Source organism: Struthio camelus, chromosome 1, assembly GCF_040807025.1.
Source record: "Struthio camelus isolate bStrCam1 chromosome 1, bStrCam1.hap1, whole genome shotgun sequence".
NCBI classification, from domain to species: domain Eukaryota; kingdom Metazoa; phylum Chordata; class Aves; order Struthioniformes; family Struthionidae; genus Struthio; species Struthio camelus.
This window is the reverse complement of record NC_090942.1, coordinates 82951645-82969320: the sequence shown is the minus strand read 5'-3', so window position 1 is coordinate 82969320 and position 17676 is coordinate 82951645. Positions and strand designations below refer to the sequence as shown.

At 42.7% G+C, this 17676-nt stretch overlaps 1 protein-coding gene across 3 annotated transcripts in view; it reads right to left on the bottom strand.

Moving 5' to 3' along the window:
- LOC104144414 (rho guanine nucleotide exchange factor 5) overlaps positions 1–17676 on the bottom strand; it is a 38130-nt gene that overhangs the window by 18341 nt on the left and 2113 nt on the right. For 2 of the 3 annotated variants that reach the window (XM_068953658.1, XM_068953671.1), the window contains exon 2: positions 852–1144. The exons of the other annotated variant lie outside the window; for it this stretch is intronic. In XM_068953658.1, the coding sequence (XP_068809759.1) occupies positions 852–854 (3 nt within the window). In that variant the 5' untranslated portion in view covers positions 855–1144. The remainder of the gene's footprint in view (positions 1–851; positions 1145–17676) is intronic. 3 annotated transcript variants of the gene reach the window in all.

The window sequence follows — 17676 nt, the reverse complement described above, 5'->3', positions numbered from 1 at the left end:
ATTTGGGAATCTGTCTGAAAAGGATGGTATAATCTGATTCACTACTTTTTTTTTTTCTTTCACCATATCTTGTGGTCCACAATCCCCACCTTAAGAGACAAGAGAAAGAAGCCAACCTTAGTGGTTCCCCTCCCCATCTTTCCTCTGCTTTTGGAACATTTCTCTAGCGTTCCAGCCTTTCTTCTGTATTCCCTATCCTCTGCTTATCAGAAATGGCTTATAAATTGCTGCTTCAGGTTGCTTTACATACCTTGGGTTACCCTTGCAGTCATGCCAAAGGGTGTAATTTAGCCTTGAAGGAACTGCTGCAATGTGCAGCCACAGTCAGATTCCTCCCTGAACAAAGGCTCAGTATTTTCCTCCTTCATCCTATTTTACAGTTGCCCAAGCTTCCAGATGCCAGTGTGTAGTCCTGCATCTTTTGGTCAAAGAAAGCATTCAACATTTCTTCAGGTAAAAACCTACTAGCTGCACAAAAACTCCAAGGTCTGGCTCTGGAGAGTTCATACTGCTTGTGCAAAAAATTCCTTTTCCTGCTCAAAACAGAACCAAATCCATACACTTTTTCTTTCTTTACCACTCCTAATTTCCCTACAAATTTAAGGTTAGCATTTTTTCCCAAAGTTTCAAGCAAAAAAATGGAGTTGGTCACTTAACTTTGTTCATGGATTCTTTTTTTCCTCATGTAATCTTTAATTTTAATAATCCCAAAAATGGGATTATTCAGCATTCTGGATTTTTTTCCCCTCAAACGGAGAATAGTTGTAAATAGTTACAATTTCAGTAAACGCTATGTGCCTAAGAGGTAAGTCTGTATGGAAACTTTCCACAGGGCTTCTGCCATATCTTACCATTATCAGTCAGTAGTCAACTACTTTGGTGCTGATAAATCATCCTTTGGAACTGTTGCACGTGGGAAGGTACAGTACTGGCAGGAAAAAGACTCCAGCACAGAAACATAGTTTGACAGTACACGGAAGGTAGCAGGGTCATAAACTTGGAAGAGGTCACGTTGTCCAAGGCAGGATCAGCTCAGTGTCATCCCTAATAGGTATGCCTACCCCTCCTCTAATGTAAGCTCCATGATCATATCAGATTATTCCTGTGCTACACTCTTCCTGCTGTCGAACTCGAGTCTCCTCTGCTGTAGGGAAAGAAAAATATTGCTTATCACCGCTAATACAGACAGTTTTCAAAAATGGGCTCCCAAAGAGTAGAGAGACTGCTTAGGGAACTTAATGGTCTTGGACAAAAGCTGGCCACTAAGGAAGGTTTATTACTAATAGGCAGGATGGTCTAGAAAGGTTTCTATAGCAAAATCTTCAAACTCAAGCCTGTGTCCTGTAAGAGGAAGAACTCTTGCTCATTGAGCTGTTACAGATGTAAACAACACTGAATTTCCTCTTACTAGGCTGAAAGACCCAGCTTCCACTTCCCGGGCTCTGTTCCAAGGGCTTTGGATGGGTAAAAGGACTAGTTTAAAGCTGCAGCTGGAGCAGTTCCACAGTGATACTGGGACACAAAAGAGTAGAGCGAAGTGCACAGTGCATTAATATTGGAAGTTGCCAAGTAAGATTTGTCTCAGTATTTCTGCCAGGTGTCATGCACACCTCATGAACAAGAGAGAAGCTTTGGGAAGTTAGGCAGGAGAAGGGACAGGCAAACTTTCTGCAGTGACAGTGGAGAGGGCTGTATGCATCTGGTCTGGGACACGGTTAAGCTCCTCCTTGAAGGCTGGTGCACTAAGGTCAAAGATGTAAATCTTGCTGCAATAAGGATTTCAGAGATGGAAAGAAAATAATAAAACACAATTCTGACTGCACCTGTAGCAGTCAGATTCAGAGAAGCAGCATACAGAGCCTTGCCTTTGGAGCACTGTCATGTTACATTCCAACAACAAGCCAGTTTGCCCCTCCACCCAAGAATCTGCTTAGTACCAAAGGCCCAGGAGCTGGCCTCGCTGGAGAAGTCTTTTAGTTAGCATTTGTGGTAGGGTCAACAGTGTGACAGAAAAGCACCCAAGAGCAGGCTATGCAAACTCTCCCAGAAGTCTCACTGTTAACCACTGCTGGGGCTGCCATTCTTTCGCATCTCTCTGCATCAGACGTTCAGTGTGCCATCTCTCTGTCCTATGCTCTGACATGACTTCTGAAGTAAGGTGGGCTGATGGCTCCTATTTAGATAAGGCTAGCCACAGTTTTCCCCCAAGAGGGTCTGGAAGTATGGGACCTTGGCTTACAACCATGCAACAGCAGGAAGCAGCTGCTGTGTAATGTGTAGGTGACCAGGCACATGAACTCATCACAAGCTGGAATGGTGAAGGGGTGCAGCTGGCTGCACTCCAGCATGAAAACACACAGGTAATATTTGGTTGCACTGCACTGCAGTAGCGAGCAGAAAATTGGAGAGGGGATAGGTGAGGAAGGTGGCCAGCTAAGTAAAATAGGAAAACAGTGAAAGCAATAGCAGACAAAGCAATTCCTGTGACGGTGCACACATCCATACACTACTTTCCCAGATTACAGAAAACAATGTGAATAGCATACTTCCTTCTAACGTGGATCAGTTAACCTGGATGGGGATGACAAATGTTTCTGGTTTTAAATAAGTACCACCTGACTGTGTCCCCACACACACTTTCCCAAAAGGAAAGCCTGAGCAAAAACAAGCATGCTCAAGCACAGACATGCCCTCCAGTTAGTCAGACCTATTCAAGAATTAATACATCCATGTGCAGAATTAAATACAGTGGTAATCCTAGGTAACTCCAGAGTTAAACAAGCCCCCAAATCCTCATTCTCCAAAGAGCAGGAGAGACCTCATTTTCTTTGCCTTCTTCACCTTCCTGCAGGATCCTGACTTTCTTTCCTGTGCACGTGCAGGCCTTAGTCCCCACCAGGGAACACGTGGTGCTCCCTATTCCTGTTCTTCCTGCCACGGGCCCTGGCAACGCTAAGGCAGATGGGAGCACAGACAAACACACCCACTCTGTTGTAAACACGCTCCTGGCTGAGAAAGCCCTGCCCTGCAATTACAAGCCTGAGAGCTGGAGCTGAACCAAGGCACACTGCAGGTTGAGTTGCTTGGCCAGCCCTTTGCGCGGGCTCCACATGGCAGTGATGGCCGGCCAGGCTTGGGGCACACGCGGGGCCCAGGGTGTGCCACGGCAGCACATTCCACTCCCGGCCTCACAGAAAGACACCTGAAACCCACTGAAGGGAGGAGGGAGCTACCGAGGCAGCCATGGAGACACGCACAGCACACTTCCGTGCCTTGGTACACCAGCTGCTCCTCTTTTGGCTGTTGTAGCTTTTTTTAAAGACACAGCTGTGAGAACTTTTGGCTGTGTGGAGAAATCCACACTACTTGCAGGCACTTGTGAATGGCTGAGGACATTGTTTTATTTAAAAAAAAAAAAATCAAAGGCTGAGACTCTACGGCTTGGACATATCCATGCTGATGTGACCACAGCTTGGTGCAGAAGTGCCTAAGCCAGCTTGAGTGCTGCAGCTTAGGTACCAGGCAACAGCTGCAAGGAGGACAAAGCTCAGAGTGGAGTATAACACCCACCTGACAAGAAACATGCAACTAGAGCACACTGAGCCCCTTCCTGCTATTTCTTCCCAGCTTAACTGCATCTCCATCACATAGTTCAGATCTGTTTTAAGAGGAGTCCAGATGGCTCAGGTGAGCTCAGCTCAGATCTGCCTTTCTCCACAAAAAAATCCAGAGCTAATTGTGTAGGAAAATTGCTACCAGAGTTAGCATGCCTATCTAGAGGCCACATTTTGATTCAGTTTGGTAAGGGACTCGGAAAAGGAGTCAGGACTGTTCTAACACAAAGTGTGCCCTACCGGAAGTCTCAATTTTTATTTTTTTCTTCTCCAGCTATGCAGCCTGAGTGGCATGCCTCAGGCTGTTTTCTCACCTTGGTGCCCCCTTCATGGGAGAGAAGCCTACTGCAAGTCTTCTGCTGCAGAAAATGGCCATTGGGTTCAAGCTGCTAATCTTCATGCACCACTGGGCTACTCTATCACTATACAGCCCATTAGGAAGGGTGAAGTAGGGGGGTCAACACTCTTGATCTCAGGAAGAGATTACACCAAGCACTAGAGATAAGAATGAAGAAGGGAAATAATGTTACGTAGAAATGGTTTTGGAGATATGGAGAGCAAATGGAACTTGCTGAAGGAGAAAACTTATAGAATAAGAAAGTAATCTTTAAAAAAAGTGTGTGGCAAAATAAGGTAGAGTCTACTGCACTGCAACATTGTGTCTACGTGCTATTAGTATTCTGAGAACTAGTACCCTCCTCAAGTGTTTCCAACTGGGGAAACAGAAATAACCTGTCATGTTGATACTATCTGATCTGCTGGAAAAGACAACCCAGCTGCTACTGCAGCTCAGAAGTGGATAAGACCTCCCTGTCACAGAGGTGCAGACAGTTTGCCTGAGTAGCATCTCGCTACACTCGCAGTAGCATCTAACTAGCTTCCAGTAATGGAAAGCACAGTCAAGATATACTGGACCTATGAATTGACTAATTGACAAAAAAAACCAAGGATACTTTTCCTATACTTATTTGCATTTAAATGGATTACAATATTTAATGATAACTTAAAAAAAAAAAAAAAACCTGCAGCTATTACTGAATGTTTGCCAAGCAGTGAATAAAGACTGCTGCTTACACTGCACACTGCACTTCCCAGAGATGCAACAAAAATGATTCAGTCTTAAGATAAATGGAGCCATATGCATATCAGAAAAACTGGCTCACTTTAAGCACAGCTTCAGTTTTATGTTCATAGAAGCAATGGATAAGCCATGGCATTCTGCAGTACTTGTACCCTTCTAGTATGAGAACAAACAAGAATGGTGTGTAGTTCTCATTGCTGTAGCTTAGTAGAGCTACTTAGAGTAGCTAAATCTTAGAAGAATATTGACAGTACTGGACTGATAGAGAGAAGAATTCCCCCAGTGAAAGTCACTGCAAGCTGCTCTATGCAGGTGTCACTACAAACTCTGGGGATGAAGAGAGGACTGAGAGAAACACATCTGGAGCCCAAAAGGAAGCAAAGACTTCCAAAAATGTATGCTATGATGTAGAGCGCTTGCTCTTGGCTGCTGGAGACTGTGAAACATGCTCTACGCATTCCTACACAGAAGGTTTGCTATGAACTAGAGGAGCTCCCAGTTTCTCTTTAAACAGTGATCCAGGGCCTAGATGTGGGAAATTCTCCAGTTAGCTGCAGAAATTTCAGTCTTTTTTTACTATGCTACAGAAGCATGAGCCAGAATCCCACGCTGCTGTTTTTGAGTCTCGGATTAAAGAATGCTAATGTTTGCATCCAACCATCCTGACAGATGCAAATGCCATTAAAACATCAAAGGGCTTGGAAACACACCTGAAAGCTTGGCCTTGCCTAGTGGAACCATTGCTGAGTACAGCCGTTGTCACGTTACCTGTACCAGTCCTGAGCACAGTTAAGCTATAGACAGATAAGGATGAACAGCATTCAGCAGACTGAATGGGAACGTGCTGTCCTCCCCTGCAGAAAGGGCCTCCTAAGTTATCTTGTCTGATGTTTTTGGCAAACACATAATATAATCTCTTTCACAGCCTGATCAAGTTCCACCTTGAAAACAGTAAGATTTCTTGCTGCCATTACTGGTATTTGTCAGAGTCTTACAAAACAGAACATACATAGAACAGTTTAGCAGTACAAGCTATATGGAAAAATGCTCCCAGCCATAAATATCCTGGCAAAACTGTGCTTTTGTATCAACGTAGGCAGAGCATATCCTATGCAACTGAAACAAGTCCTAATACTACCAACAAAACTGCACGCGTACCTCACACCATCCTAAAAACTTCTACCTGTCCTGACCAGCATACCTATAGCAGAAACTGTACCAGATATCTGGCTTCACTATTGTTAGTACCATTAAATAGAATTAACAGTGAAAAATAGTTTGGTATCAATATATCATGAGAGAGCAACGGAAAAAAAATTCTTAAACTTGTTTGTCTTCTTTTTATGATTTTAGAATACATTTCCAGATTAGCTCCTCACAACATTTTAAAATGATTATAAATCCAGTAAACAGATTTATGACAGATGTTAGAAAATTGTTATGAGACTTGTATCACAATCAAAAATAGTTGGCAATGCCACAACAATGGTGCAGGTCAGCTTTCCACTGAAAACTGCAGATGGGGGTTGGGGGGGGAAGGGAGAAGGAAGAAATCCATCCAAAAGGTTAAGAGGTTGGAGGGCAAGGGAATGAGCTTTGGTATAACCCTCCCCTAACCCAGCTTTTCAGGGAATGAACTGTTCTTTCTTAGAAATGTAGTTGATATACATAGATTGAATAAGCTAACAAGCACAATGAGACATGTTTGCAACTGGGAAGAAAGAGTATTAAATATAAATAACATGGTATAAGAAATGTAAATGTTGGAAAGCAGAGAGGACCCCTTCCCTCTCCCCATGGAAAAATAGCTTCACACACCCAAAGCCACAGGAATTGTGTGGGTGTTGAATAGGAAGGTACTAATGCAAACACATGGAAAACCTGTTGTTACTTACAGCATAATGCCTGCATGGCCAGCTGGCATAGGTTTATTGGGTGCATCACAATATTTTGTTTTTTGTGTAGTCCCACTTCCTAGAATCATGTGGTTATATGGGAATTTTGGCTTACAATTAAGAAAAATGCATGTCTGTCCTTTATGGGTGTGGAAAAGTCCTAAAAGAAAAAAAAAAAACAAACACAGAAATTGTGGCTCAAAAGCCAGAAAGCAAGATCTCATATTATCTTAATTTTTTTAAAGCCAAAATGTTAAGATGTAACTTGTGACTAGCGGGAATAAGGACAAACCTTCCTCCCCCATCAAAAACTGACCGGGGGGGGGGGGGGGAAGGGGGGGGGGAAGGGAGGTAAAGGAGGGGAGGTAGCACTTGGGCCTGACAATACTAAACTCATTTGCAAAGTATTTAGACCTGATCCGGTGAGCCACATATTTCAGTAACTAAGAGACTGGCAGAGAAATATGCTATGGTATAAATGCATTAACAAAACTCACTAATCAAATTCATCAGGCCCAATTTAGAGAACTGCAGATACCCTGTTAAATTCATCTAGATATGACCCAGTCCTGCAAAGTAGAACACCTTCAACAACTTCTGCTGTCGCAGGCTGTATAGACTACTCAGCAACACTTGGAATCGGGTCCTAATACATTTAAATTCAAATATGACAAAAAGGCCACAAATCTAGAACAAATTAAGGCAATAGAGGTCCAGGCTGCTGTGTCACCCTTACTGCACATTCCCACCTTCTCCCATGTGCCCATGCTCACATGACCATGTGAGCCAGTTCAGGAAGCTAATCCAGCCAAAAAATCCAACCCAGAAGCAGGAGGACAGTTTGTAGGCCAATCCCCTCCCTGCAGCAGCTGTGTGTGCAGATGGAGAAGCCGTAGCAGCAGCTGAAAGGCACAGACAGGACTAGGGCCTAGGGGCTGCTCTGGAGAACAGAAATGCAGCAACCTGGATTTGGACTGATATTGCGGTTACACACCGCACCCCAGATCCTTGGCCAGACCCTGCTGTTGCAGCACACGAGTCTTGCTCCCCGCCACAGCCAAGCGCCTAAAACTAAGGATCAGGTGCACCCCGGAGTGCGGATGTGAAACACAACCATCAGGGCACAAGTTTCATGTTTTCACTATGCTCGCTATGCTAGTAAGTGTTTTCACCATTGGTTCAGGTTTTAAGCACACAATACATGAAGCTGGATACTCTAATCGGATCTGCAAGCATTCTGAAGGGAGCAATTATTTCAAAGTTTAATGTCTCCTGATCTCAGTGTCACCACTTAGGGTGCCATTCCCATGGCACAAATAGACCTTTTTCTCTCCCCAGTAAAGGGCTTGATCTAAAGGGACATTGCATAGAAGCCAGATCAACTCAAAGGAGCTCCTTGTGAGCAAACCTGAAAACAAACAACAAAAATGAGATGGTAGGGAAAAGCCCTGGAAACCATCTCAATACCTCTGCAAAGTCTGGCACGGAAACAATCCGAATGGAAGAAGATGGAGGCATTTTTGTGACTTTTCATTTCGGAATGAACAGCGAAAAATTGCGTGAATCAATGTTTAAAATGGCAGGACTGCTATATATCAATCTTAAGAAGGTTTTTTTTTTTTTTTAAATAACTAATATCACCAATTACCGTTAATTTATTTCAAAATTGTAGGTAATTACAGCTCATAGATGCTGTAATCTAGATTTAGCATTAGTTCCTAACACGAATTAACATAGCATATTATTAAAAAAAGTAAAGAAGTCGGTCATTTCCTAATCTTTTTCCTAAGCTCTTTCTGTATCTTCATTATAACACTGATTTTTCATTTATGCATTGTTGTCAGAGCCCTACAGGCACAGCCTTCAAAAAAGAATAGCCCAGCCAGGTGAACAATACTGATGTTCTCCATTTCAACAGTACCTTCCCACACCTATCAACAGGAAAATCATGTGTTTTCACGTGCAGCAGAGCTCCATGTCTGCGTCACTTAAAAGCACAGAGTTTATACCAGTTCAGAAATATCACTAGCATTTCTATGATGTACTAATTACAGTATTTTCCCATTTTAATTATGAAATGAACTTTCAATGAATAAGGAACAATTACAGATATTTTATTCCCTCCTTTCATTTTTCTGCATATGAAGGAGGGGGCAGGCTCTGCTTCCCACCACCACCCTTCAAGACTTCCTAAAATACTACTCCTTTATGTCTCCGTGGCTCTTCAGATATTAGCTGAGCAATTAAAATCCTGAGAGTGCCCTTTGGCAGTCTTTGAAGACATCAGCTCTGACTCTCGACTGGCCTACGGCCTCTTTTTCCTCACCCCTGTGGCGTGTAAAAATTCTTTCCCTTCCCAGGCCCCACCCTGCCAAACGGAGATACGGAGAAGTAAAATAAGGTCTTTGTGCCTAAATTCACTTGCGCTCATGACTTCAGTGTGCTAGTGAGAAGTCAGAACAGCAGACTCCTAACAGTCATCATGACTAATAGTGTACTAGAAACTTTATCAAGTTTCCTCTGCCTCTTTTATGACGTGATCACAAAATAATGTTAGCTCAAGCTAAGGAAGGCAAAGTCCTCAATACATTTGCATCCACCAACCTACGCAACGCTGCATACGATACTATATTCTAATTGAAGGTGTGCATTCTTTAATATGAATAACTTCCCCTGGGAAGTACAGGCAGCAGTTAAATGAAATCTAAAACTTGGCACACTCTCTTTCCCATTACCTGCAACATGCTTTGATCAGTGGGGTATAAACAAACACATAAACACCCATCTCTCCTGGGTTCAATGAGATATAGCAGAGTTTGTCCAGTTCAGCATCCCAGGCAGCTTTCGGTCATAACTTCTGCCACTGCCCATTAAATTCACCTGCACAAATTAATCAGACTTGGCACATGGCAGACTGCTTCACCGCACTTGAATCACTACAGGCAATAGCGAAGAATAAAGTCTGGTATGATCCTTCTAGTTTGGAAAAGCTAAGAGCAACAAAGTGCTTGAAGAGGGAAGAACTGAGATGGTGCAAGAAGAAAACCAGTGGACTATGCCCTGGAGGGAGGGAAGAATTAAAGCTCTCCTCAGAGTTTTCTTCCCAACATCTCTGCCATAGTGAAAACAGGTCTTCAGCCATTCCTCTGCCAGACTGATGGATGGGGGAAAACAGCTTTAAGCACAGATCTTTACTGCTCAACCTAGCACCTCCCCTCTCCACGTGTCCCAGCCAGCTGGCAAGCATGTCAACAGACAAGCAGGGAGCACGAGTGGGCAAGTTGTGCGAGGCCCCTGCTCAGCAGGAGAAAGTGAATTGCAAGCAAGCAGAGAGCTGAACGCAAGACGAATGAAGTCTCCCCTTCACAGCATGCTGAGGAGACTCAGGCATGAGGCCTGGGTAAGGAGGGACAGTAAAATAGGAGGGTTTCACAACCTGAGCCCAGTTACTGTTATGGGGGCAGTGACTTCGTCTTTGCCGCGGGTCACGTTCTGCAGGGCCAACGGTTACATCTGGTGAGGACTGCTATGACACTGCTGAGCTTCAGCTCAACAGTGCCATGTCTTGATGTGACAAATCTACTCTGTCATCCTTGGCAGTGCTTTACACATGAGGTATGACACAGATCGCTGCACATCTGCTCTCAGGAAACAATCATGTTTAAGAAGGTGCAATTACAGCTATAGTCAGATCAGGAATTAATACCTTTACTGCTTTTGTTTCAAATAGGTGAACACCCTGTACTCCTAATTTATTGATAATCCTGCTCTACTAGAATTTACCCAACAGAATGTGACAAAGATGCACCCATAGGACTGCTGTTTCCAAATCTTACCTCTACTCACAGTTACAGCTTGTGAACAGTTAAAACACAGTTGCAGTCACCTAGGGATTTCAAGCAAACAGTTCCACAAAGGAGCACTGTGATCATCAGTAACATAATACTGGCTGAAATGGGAACATGCACATTAGGGGAGTGGGAAATTTCCCTCCTTCAATTCCCCCTATTGTCATTCATTAAATCTAAGCCTTTTGTAGATTTTCTTTATAAGCAGTTTTTTTTTTATTATTATTTTCCTGTGACAACCTAGAACTGCCCCTTCATCCCCAGACCCATCCAGCAGAATCCCCAGTTCCTAATGCCACGTCTTTTACTAGCAGCTGCTGCCTGCTTGAGGGTGAAACTGGGGTAATGTTAACCCTCCTACTGCCCAGGTATATTCTGAGGATTAGTCAGGGAGCGTCTGCTCAGTGCACCGAATATGCAAAGCCCTGTTATAAACTCCGTATGCAAGTGCAACCATAAGTGAAGTCTAATTTGAACAATTCCTTCACCAACAAAAAGTTCATTCTATACCTTCATTTTATCTTTTGCTTCCAAGCTCTTCAAGATACAAAGTGTGTTACTAAAATGTTTTGCTTCTGTGCTGCAGAGAAGCTTACTACAAATAACAGACACAATCCCTTCCGGATTTCAGAAAGAGCTTTACGAGTTCAGTGCATATCCCATCAGATTTTTCTTGCTACTTCTAAGCAGAAAACTAAACTTTTCTACCAAACTGTACCTGAAAACCAAGCCTTCACCAACAAGTGCTTGACATTCAGTGCCTAGGCCAATTCGCGCTCGCTCTCTCTCTTTTTTTTTTTTTTGGAAGTCTCCACGACAAAAGATGTTTGAGATTTTTCTTTCCATGCTTTCTGTTTTGTGAGCTTTCAGGTTACACTTATGTCTCAGTTCAAGCTTCCTCCCACAATCAACAGCTAGATTTCTTTGAAAAAGAACAAAACAACAAAAACAACCCACACCCTACTTTTCTCATGTAATGCATTAATTCTGAAGCTGTGGCTTTAAGAATCCCACATGCATTACTGGTGATAAAAGACAAAAAAAAAAAAAAAAGTGTTGTCAACACTGCAACTTTTCAGTCATGCTACGCATCTAACTTCTTTTGAATGGATTCAAATGTAAACTTAATTTCATGAACCTATTCTTTAGCTCTTTGCTCAGGATTACTGCTTAACTTCAGCACAAAATCACAACTCCACCAGGTCCCAGACAATTATTTCAAGACGAAATATTACTGAAGTAGCAATACATGTTGGCAATTTTTGCTTCACCATACCACTGTGCTTACAAACCAGAGAAATGCAGCTCTGTTTTCAGTATTAAGTGGAACAGTAAGGAAAAAACCCACAAAACACAAGTCAGTGCTTTTGCACTTGCTTACCACAACACTGTGTTTAGCCCCTGCATCTGTTAGTACACACTTTTTTTTTTTTTAATTTTAAAACATGTTTTGTTCAGTCTTTTCTACTGTTATAAACAAACTTTAGAGTTTGGCCTTTTAAATTATCAAAGGAAACATGCTAGTAAAAAACAGTACATTTCAGGACAGGGTTTGCTTTCATATTGCCTTGCTGAACTTGAGGTTTCTGTTAATGTCAGTTTTCATTGCGCATGTGATCCACCAGACCTCACACTCTCTTTTGGGTCTTCTCCATATTTTTGTTGTTTGTTTGTTTACCATTTTGCTATGACTATCACTGAGATAGCATGGAAAAAGGGAAAACCAGATTCACTCCAATGCCTATTTTCGTGCCTTTGATATCACTGTTATTACATATTCAGCAGCTGAAAAGCTAGAAATGCCATTGTGTATAGAACTAAGGAAAAACAGCTCTGATATGTTTGAGAATATCCGCTGGGCAGCTCAGCAGTCATAATTGTTCTTTACAGGTAGGCACAATCCCAGGCTGCTTTTTATGGCCCTGATTCTCCCCCGTGACTAGTCACAGCATATGCTACAATGACATAACTGGCATGCTTGGCCTTGCTCTGCCAGGATCAGCCATATTCACTGCTCCAGCATGAATCCAAACTGCTCATCTTCCTTTCTTTGCAAAAAGAAAAGCGGGCAGCACAGCTCATTTTACTCATTGTGCAGAGGCAGGAAGAAAAGGCGGACCGCAGGAGGGCTCACGGAGGAAGGCTAGCCTCCCAGATTATACCAGGTAGTTGGAACGAGGCACCCTGGAAAAACCCCACGGCAAGTCAGTGGAATGTGCTGTTGACTTTATGCCTACAGGAACACGTTATAGCTTCCTTTTCAATCCTTCTCACATATACTGAGAAAACATCCCCTCTTCCCAGTGGTGCCCAAGGATGATGAAGAGTGACTGCCCAGTAATATACTTCCTATCATTCAACACGCACAACATTAGATGGCGTTAAGAAGTTGCTGAGTAACTTGAGGGCTGAGTCCCTCTCTCTGAATCACTTGTTCCTTTAGGAAAGCATGCCATGACCCACAATCTGTTATAAACACAGGGGTACTCCCACTTCTCTTGACCTGTCTACCCAGAGCCATCCTTCCACTGTCCCTCCAGTTGTTTCCTCACTGTACAGTCTTAACAGGGTTGTGCTTTGTACTGCAGCTTTCTAATCACTGTTTCCACCTCCCATCCTGAAGGTGACTCCTCCTTCCCAACGTAATTCACCTTCCTCCCATTGCCTCTTCTGGCCTACAGCTGAAACATGGCTTTCCAGGAGAAAACACTTTTCCTGGGGAGAAGAGGAAAGGAGGGAAAAACGCACGTTTCTAAAACATATAAACTCATATCCATGAACTATATTTTACTACAATACTAGTAGTCCCCTGCAGGGGGACCTGTCCTGCAGGGCTCGCATATAGGTAGAGCATCTGTTCTTTTATAAAGCCAACAGAAAAGAAGCACATACACACCATACCTTCTCAGTTTTGCTGCTATGTAAATAGATGGTCCTCACCTGTAAAAACCAATAGTGATCTCAGAGTACTTTAGAAAGGAGATCAACTCAGACCTTGCAGCTAAATTATATTTTAGGGATCTAGATACCCGAGATACCTGTACTATGGAATAACTATTCTAGTAGAATAAAATTGTTGTGTATAGACAGAAGCTCAGGCTTGACCTATACTAGAAGGATTCTGCTTACAGATCAGACCACCTAAATACAGAGTTATAGCATCAGAGCTTTGCTAGGCACCAGTATGGTTGAGGCATCCTTCCTTCTCCTAGGAAATGAAGTATATCAGCAAAGTTATATTCTTACCGGTGTAAACCAGCAGTTAGCACAAAGTTACCAACAGCACCTCCTCACAGGACAGGAATCTGGAATAACGACTTGAGGTCCAGTTAAGAATTGTGCTATTCAAAGATTATTTCCAGGCACTTTTGTTTGTTTCACCTGTAATTCTTTGTGACTATGTGCTATCAAGTTTACATATACTTATTTCTTGTAGCTGCCTCAAACGTTTCTAGAATTTCAATATCAAGGGCAAAGCATCTTCTTCTTGACACCCCTCCTCCCATTAGCGTTGCATAGTTTAGGTTAGCAGTGATTTGGGTAATTTGTTTCTATTACTAAGTGAATGTGCAAGGGTAGCCAGTGCAGCCACCTTGTGGCAGCTGTGAAAAATTACCACATCCAACACGTTACAGGTCTGCTTGTAACCCAGACTTAGACCTCGCACCGCAAGTCAGCTGATAAAAGTTCAGATCATCTCAGGACTTCTGCAGTCTAGAAGAATCATACTCTGACACGAACCAGGATCTTCTGCTCCTTGAGGCAGTCACTTCCTGTTTTGAATTTCACATCTCTTAAAAATGTTCTTCTGTAATGATACAACACCAGTGGTCACTTCCTCCCTCCTATATACTCACAAGTATTCTGAGAATTTTTTTTCCTCCCTCTCTCTTTCTTTTTTTTTTTTTTGGGGGGGGGGAGGGAGGGGGGAGCAGGGAACATTTGTGAAGAAGGTGCTCTTCAATCCCCTGTACCAATTTTTCCACTGATAGGATAGTCACCTGGAATATGAGAAGATGCTTCCAACTCCCCATTTTGTGTAAAATGGGGAAGGAACCCAAATCTCTCTAATGCCTGAAGAATACCTTGATCCTAACCCCCTCCCCTCCAGCCTGGAATATTTGGGAACTTTAGTCTTTACAGTTGGATTCATTCCACCATATAATTAGATATCCACAGGGTACCAAGATTCTCAAATTACTTGGCTACTGATGAAGTGGCAGAAGTTCCCACCTCTCCTCGCCAGAGATACTTGTCTCTCTCTGGTCACGTTCTGTGCAAGGTTTAATCTGCTTATCAGCATATGACTGTGCTCTGCCTACAGGTGGTACATACAGGGAACCATCAAGTTTATGGATCCCACAGGCACCTCAGCAGGCACCTCAGCATGATGCAAGGCTCCCAACTTCCCAATTGGAAGTTTTGTGTACCATCAATTGCAGAAACTTAAGTGCTGAAGGCTCTCTAGGCACCAACAAGTCTGGGGGCAATGGACCTCATGCACTGAGACTTTGTGGGCACTTAAGTGTTGGCCCCGAGGCTACAGAGAGGTAGCTTGATGTCTGAATGTTTTCATGGCCACCACATACTTCTATGTGAATTACTGCAGATAGAATACACTTTCAGGAAGCTAATTTATGGCTAACTCTGCTTTAATACAGTATTCTCTGAGCAGCAGCTTCACATGTTTCCTCCCACTTCCGTTCACTTCTCATATACCAACCAATTAGTGCGCACCTCCTCAACCTCTTTTAGCATCAAAACATCCTCTATTTTAAATACACATAATTTACACACATATATGTCTATTTATATACATATATATATATATACACATACACACACGTTGGGGTAATCACCTTCCCCTGTTTCAAATTTTTCCTGCTATCAAAACCAATATTCTTCCCCCGACTTTGCACTGACCTGGCACTAGAGTCATAAGGATTTCTCCTTTGACTTTATTTAGCTGTAATCCAGTCCCAACCACGAGCTTGAAATCACTCTTTACCATAGGGATCAGCTCTACATCCCCTGCAATACTCAGGGTTGTATTTGATAAAACAATATTTAAAACAATAGATAGGGAATGAGTTTTGTCCTAGCAAACTAATTCCACTAGAAAAGTTGGAAAAGTTTCTTCTAAGTTTCTTCCAAGAAACTTGGAATCATCTGTAAATGGAAGAGACAAGATTAACAAAGTTATCCCAGAAGGGTACCCATCTAGCTCAGACACTGAAAACCATTCCGATCTTCACATCTAGAATGCAAAAATGTATTAACTAGCAACTTTCCTGCACTGATGAACCTTTCATAGGCATCAGATACATCACAGCCAAGATACAGACTTTCTTTTTATGTGACACACACAGAGTAACTCCAACACACACTTCTTGCCCATAGACCTAAATCCAGTCTTGACTAAATCCAGTTCTCCCAAGACAAGCAATTGAGCTAACCTGAGCTAATGAGCAAATCAGGGCAGCTGTTCTCATACATTTGCTGCAAAGTGGAGGTAAAAATAAGTTAGCTTTCATTAAGATTTAAGCTAAGGCAGGTTTTTGACAATTCCTGTAACTCAAGCCTTAGTCTGCCAAACTCTAGCTTGTCATAAGCAGATACAGCTGCCAAAAGGAGTCCCATCCTCTGCCCTCCTCATTCACGACCCCCATTGTGCCCTTTCTCTTCTGGCAATATAAGCATGTGTACTGTCTAATGTGAACCAGACTGGGGGACCGATATGGATGACAAGGGGTAGGCAAGACTGCTTCTTTCAACAGCAGCGCCAGCTGAGAGGATTTGTGCAACTACAGCCTGTTTATCTGAACCCAGAAGTGCATGATTCCTTGTTGCATCTAATCCAGCATAAGCACGGGGCGCTACTGAAAGAGGTAGTCCCGCTCCATGTTTCTCATCCCCAGCTGCATGCCACCCTTCTGCATCAGGCCTAGCACCATCTGGCCATAGGGCAGGTTGGTCCAGCTTCCTGATCCAAAAGCAGAGTAATACTTTTGTTTAGGGAAGGGGGTTGATTGTCAGTTGGATCTGTGACTGAATTGATCCAGGGCTGCTCGATCACTAGATCTAACACAAGGGAAGTGGTAGGAGCCTGCAGTCAGGGCTAAATGAGAGAAGACTGAATCGTTCCTTTCAGCAGTAGCTTATAGCAGCACTAGATTAAACATAAAGTGAAGCTGTGCTCCAAGCAAGAGGAGTTATTCATTCACATTTCTCTAAAAACCCTGTCTGAGCACGGTCTTCTCCGTGAGAAGCACTTAGCTGCTGCTCTAAATTACGCCAGTCATCTCATAACCATAGTTCCACGATTGCCTGTTACCAGAACTAAGAGGTTAGCACGGATAACCACTGTAAGTTTGCAGTACAATAGGCCACCTTTTTACTGGAATATGTCATCCTGGCAGCAACAGGCTCTTTAATCTGGCATGAAAATTTGCAACAAGACTTTGTGGTTAAAAACAAGGCTGGACAGATTCAGATAAGACATTAGTGAGGGTGATCAGCTATTGGAATAATTTACCTGGAGAACCAGTGCAGTCTACTGCTTGATATCATGAAATCAAGACCACGTACTTTTCTAATAAGTTTTTGGATTCGATGCAGAGATAACCAGCTGTGAATGTAAATACCTGCAGGGGGTCAGAATAAGCTGTCTGTCCCCAAACAGCTAAAACTTGAACATAAAAACCGCACGATCACCTCACAAAACAGGTGAGAACATAATTTCTCTCTGTATGGCCCGAGTACAGAAACAACAGAGCACAGCTAAACTTACATTGAATTCACTTGTTAAGTACTTCATTCAAAGATACAAGAGTTCAGAGAGGAGCTGGAAAGTTGAAAGGAATTACAAAATGATTTATCAGCATGACTATTAAAATAAACTATGTATAATATAGCTAAACAGTAACTAAGTAGCAAAAATGGAACTGGGAAAATATCAGATGGCAAAAAGCATAATTCTTGGAATCTTTTTTTTTTTTTTTCCTGTGAATATTTGATTCTAGTTATGAATTTGAAATCATTTCCCAGCTGTTTCCTAAGTTTTCCTCAGAACAGCGATGGACAATGAACACAATTTAAATGAATACAAACTAACTAAATAAAACAGACCATTTTAAAACAAATTCTGGAGTACAGTAAAAGAGTTGTTTTTTACCTCTAGAAAACAATACACGAGCACTTGAAACATGTGACGCCTAAGAAGAAGACTCAAGAGGACA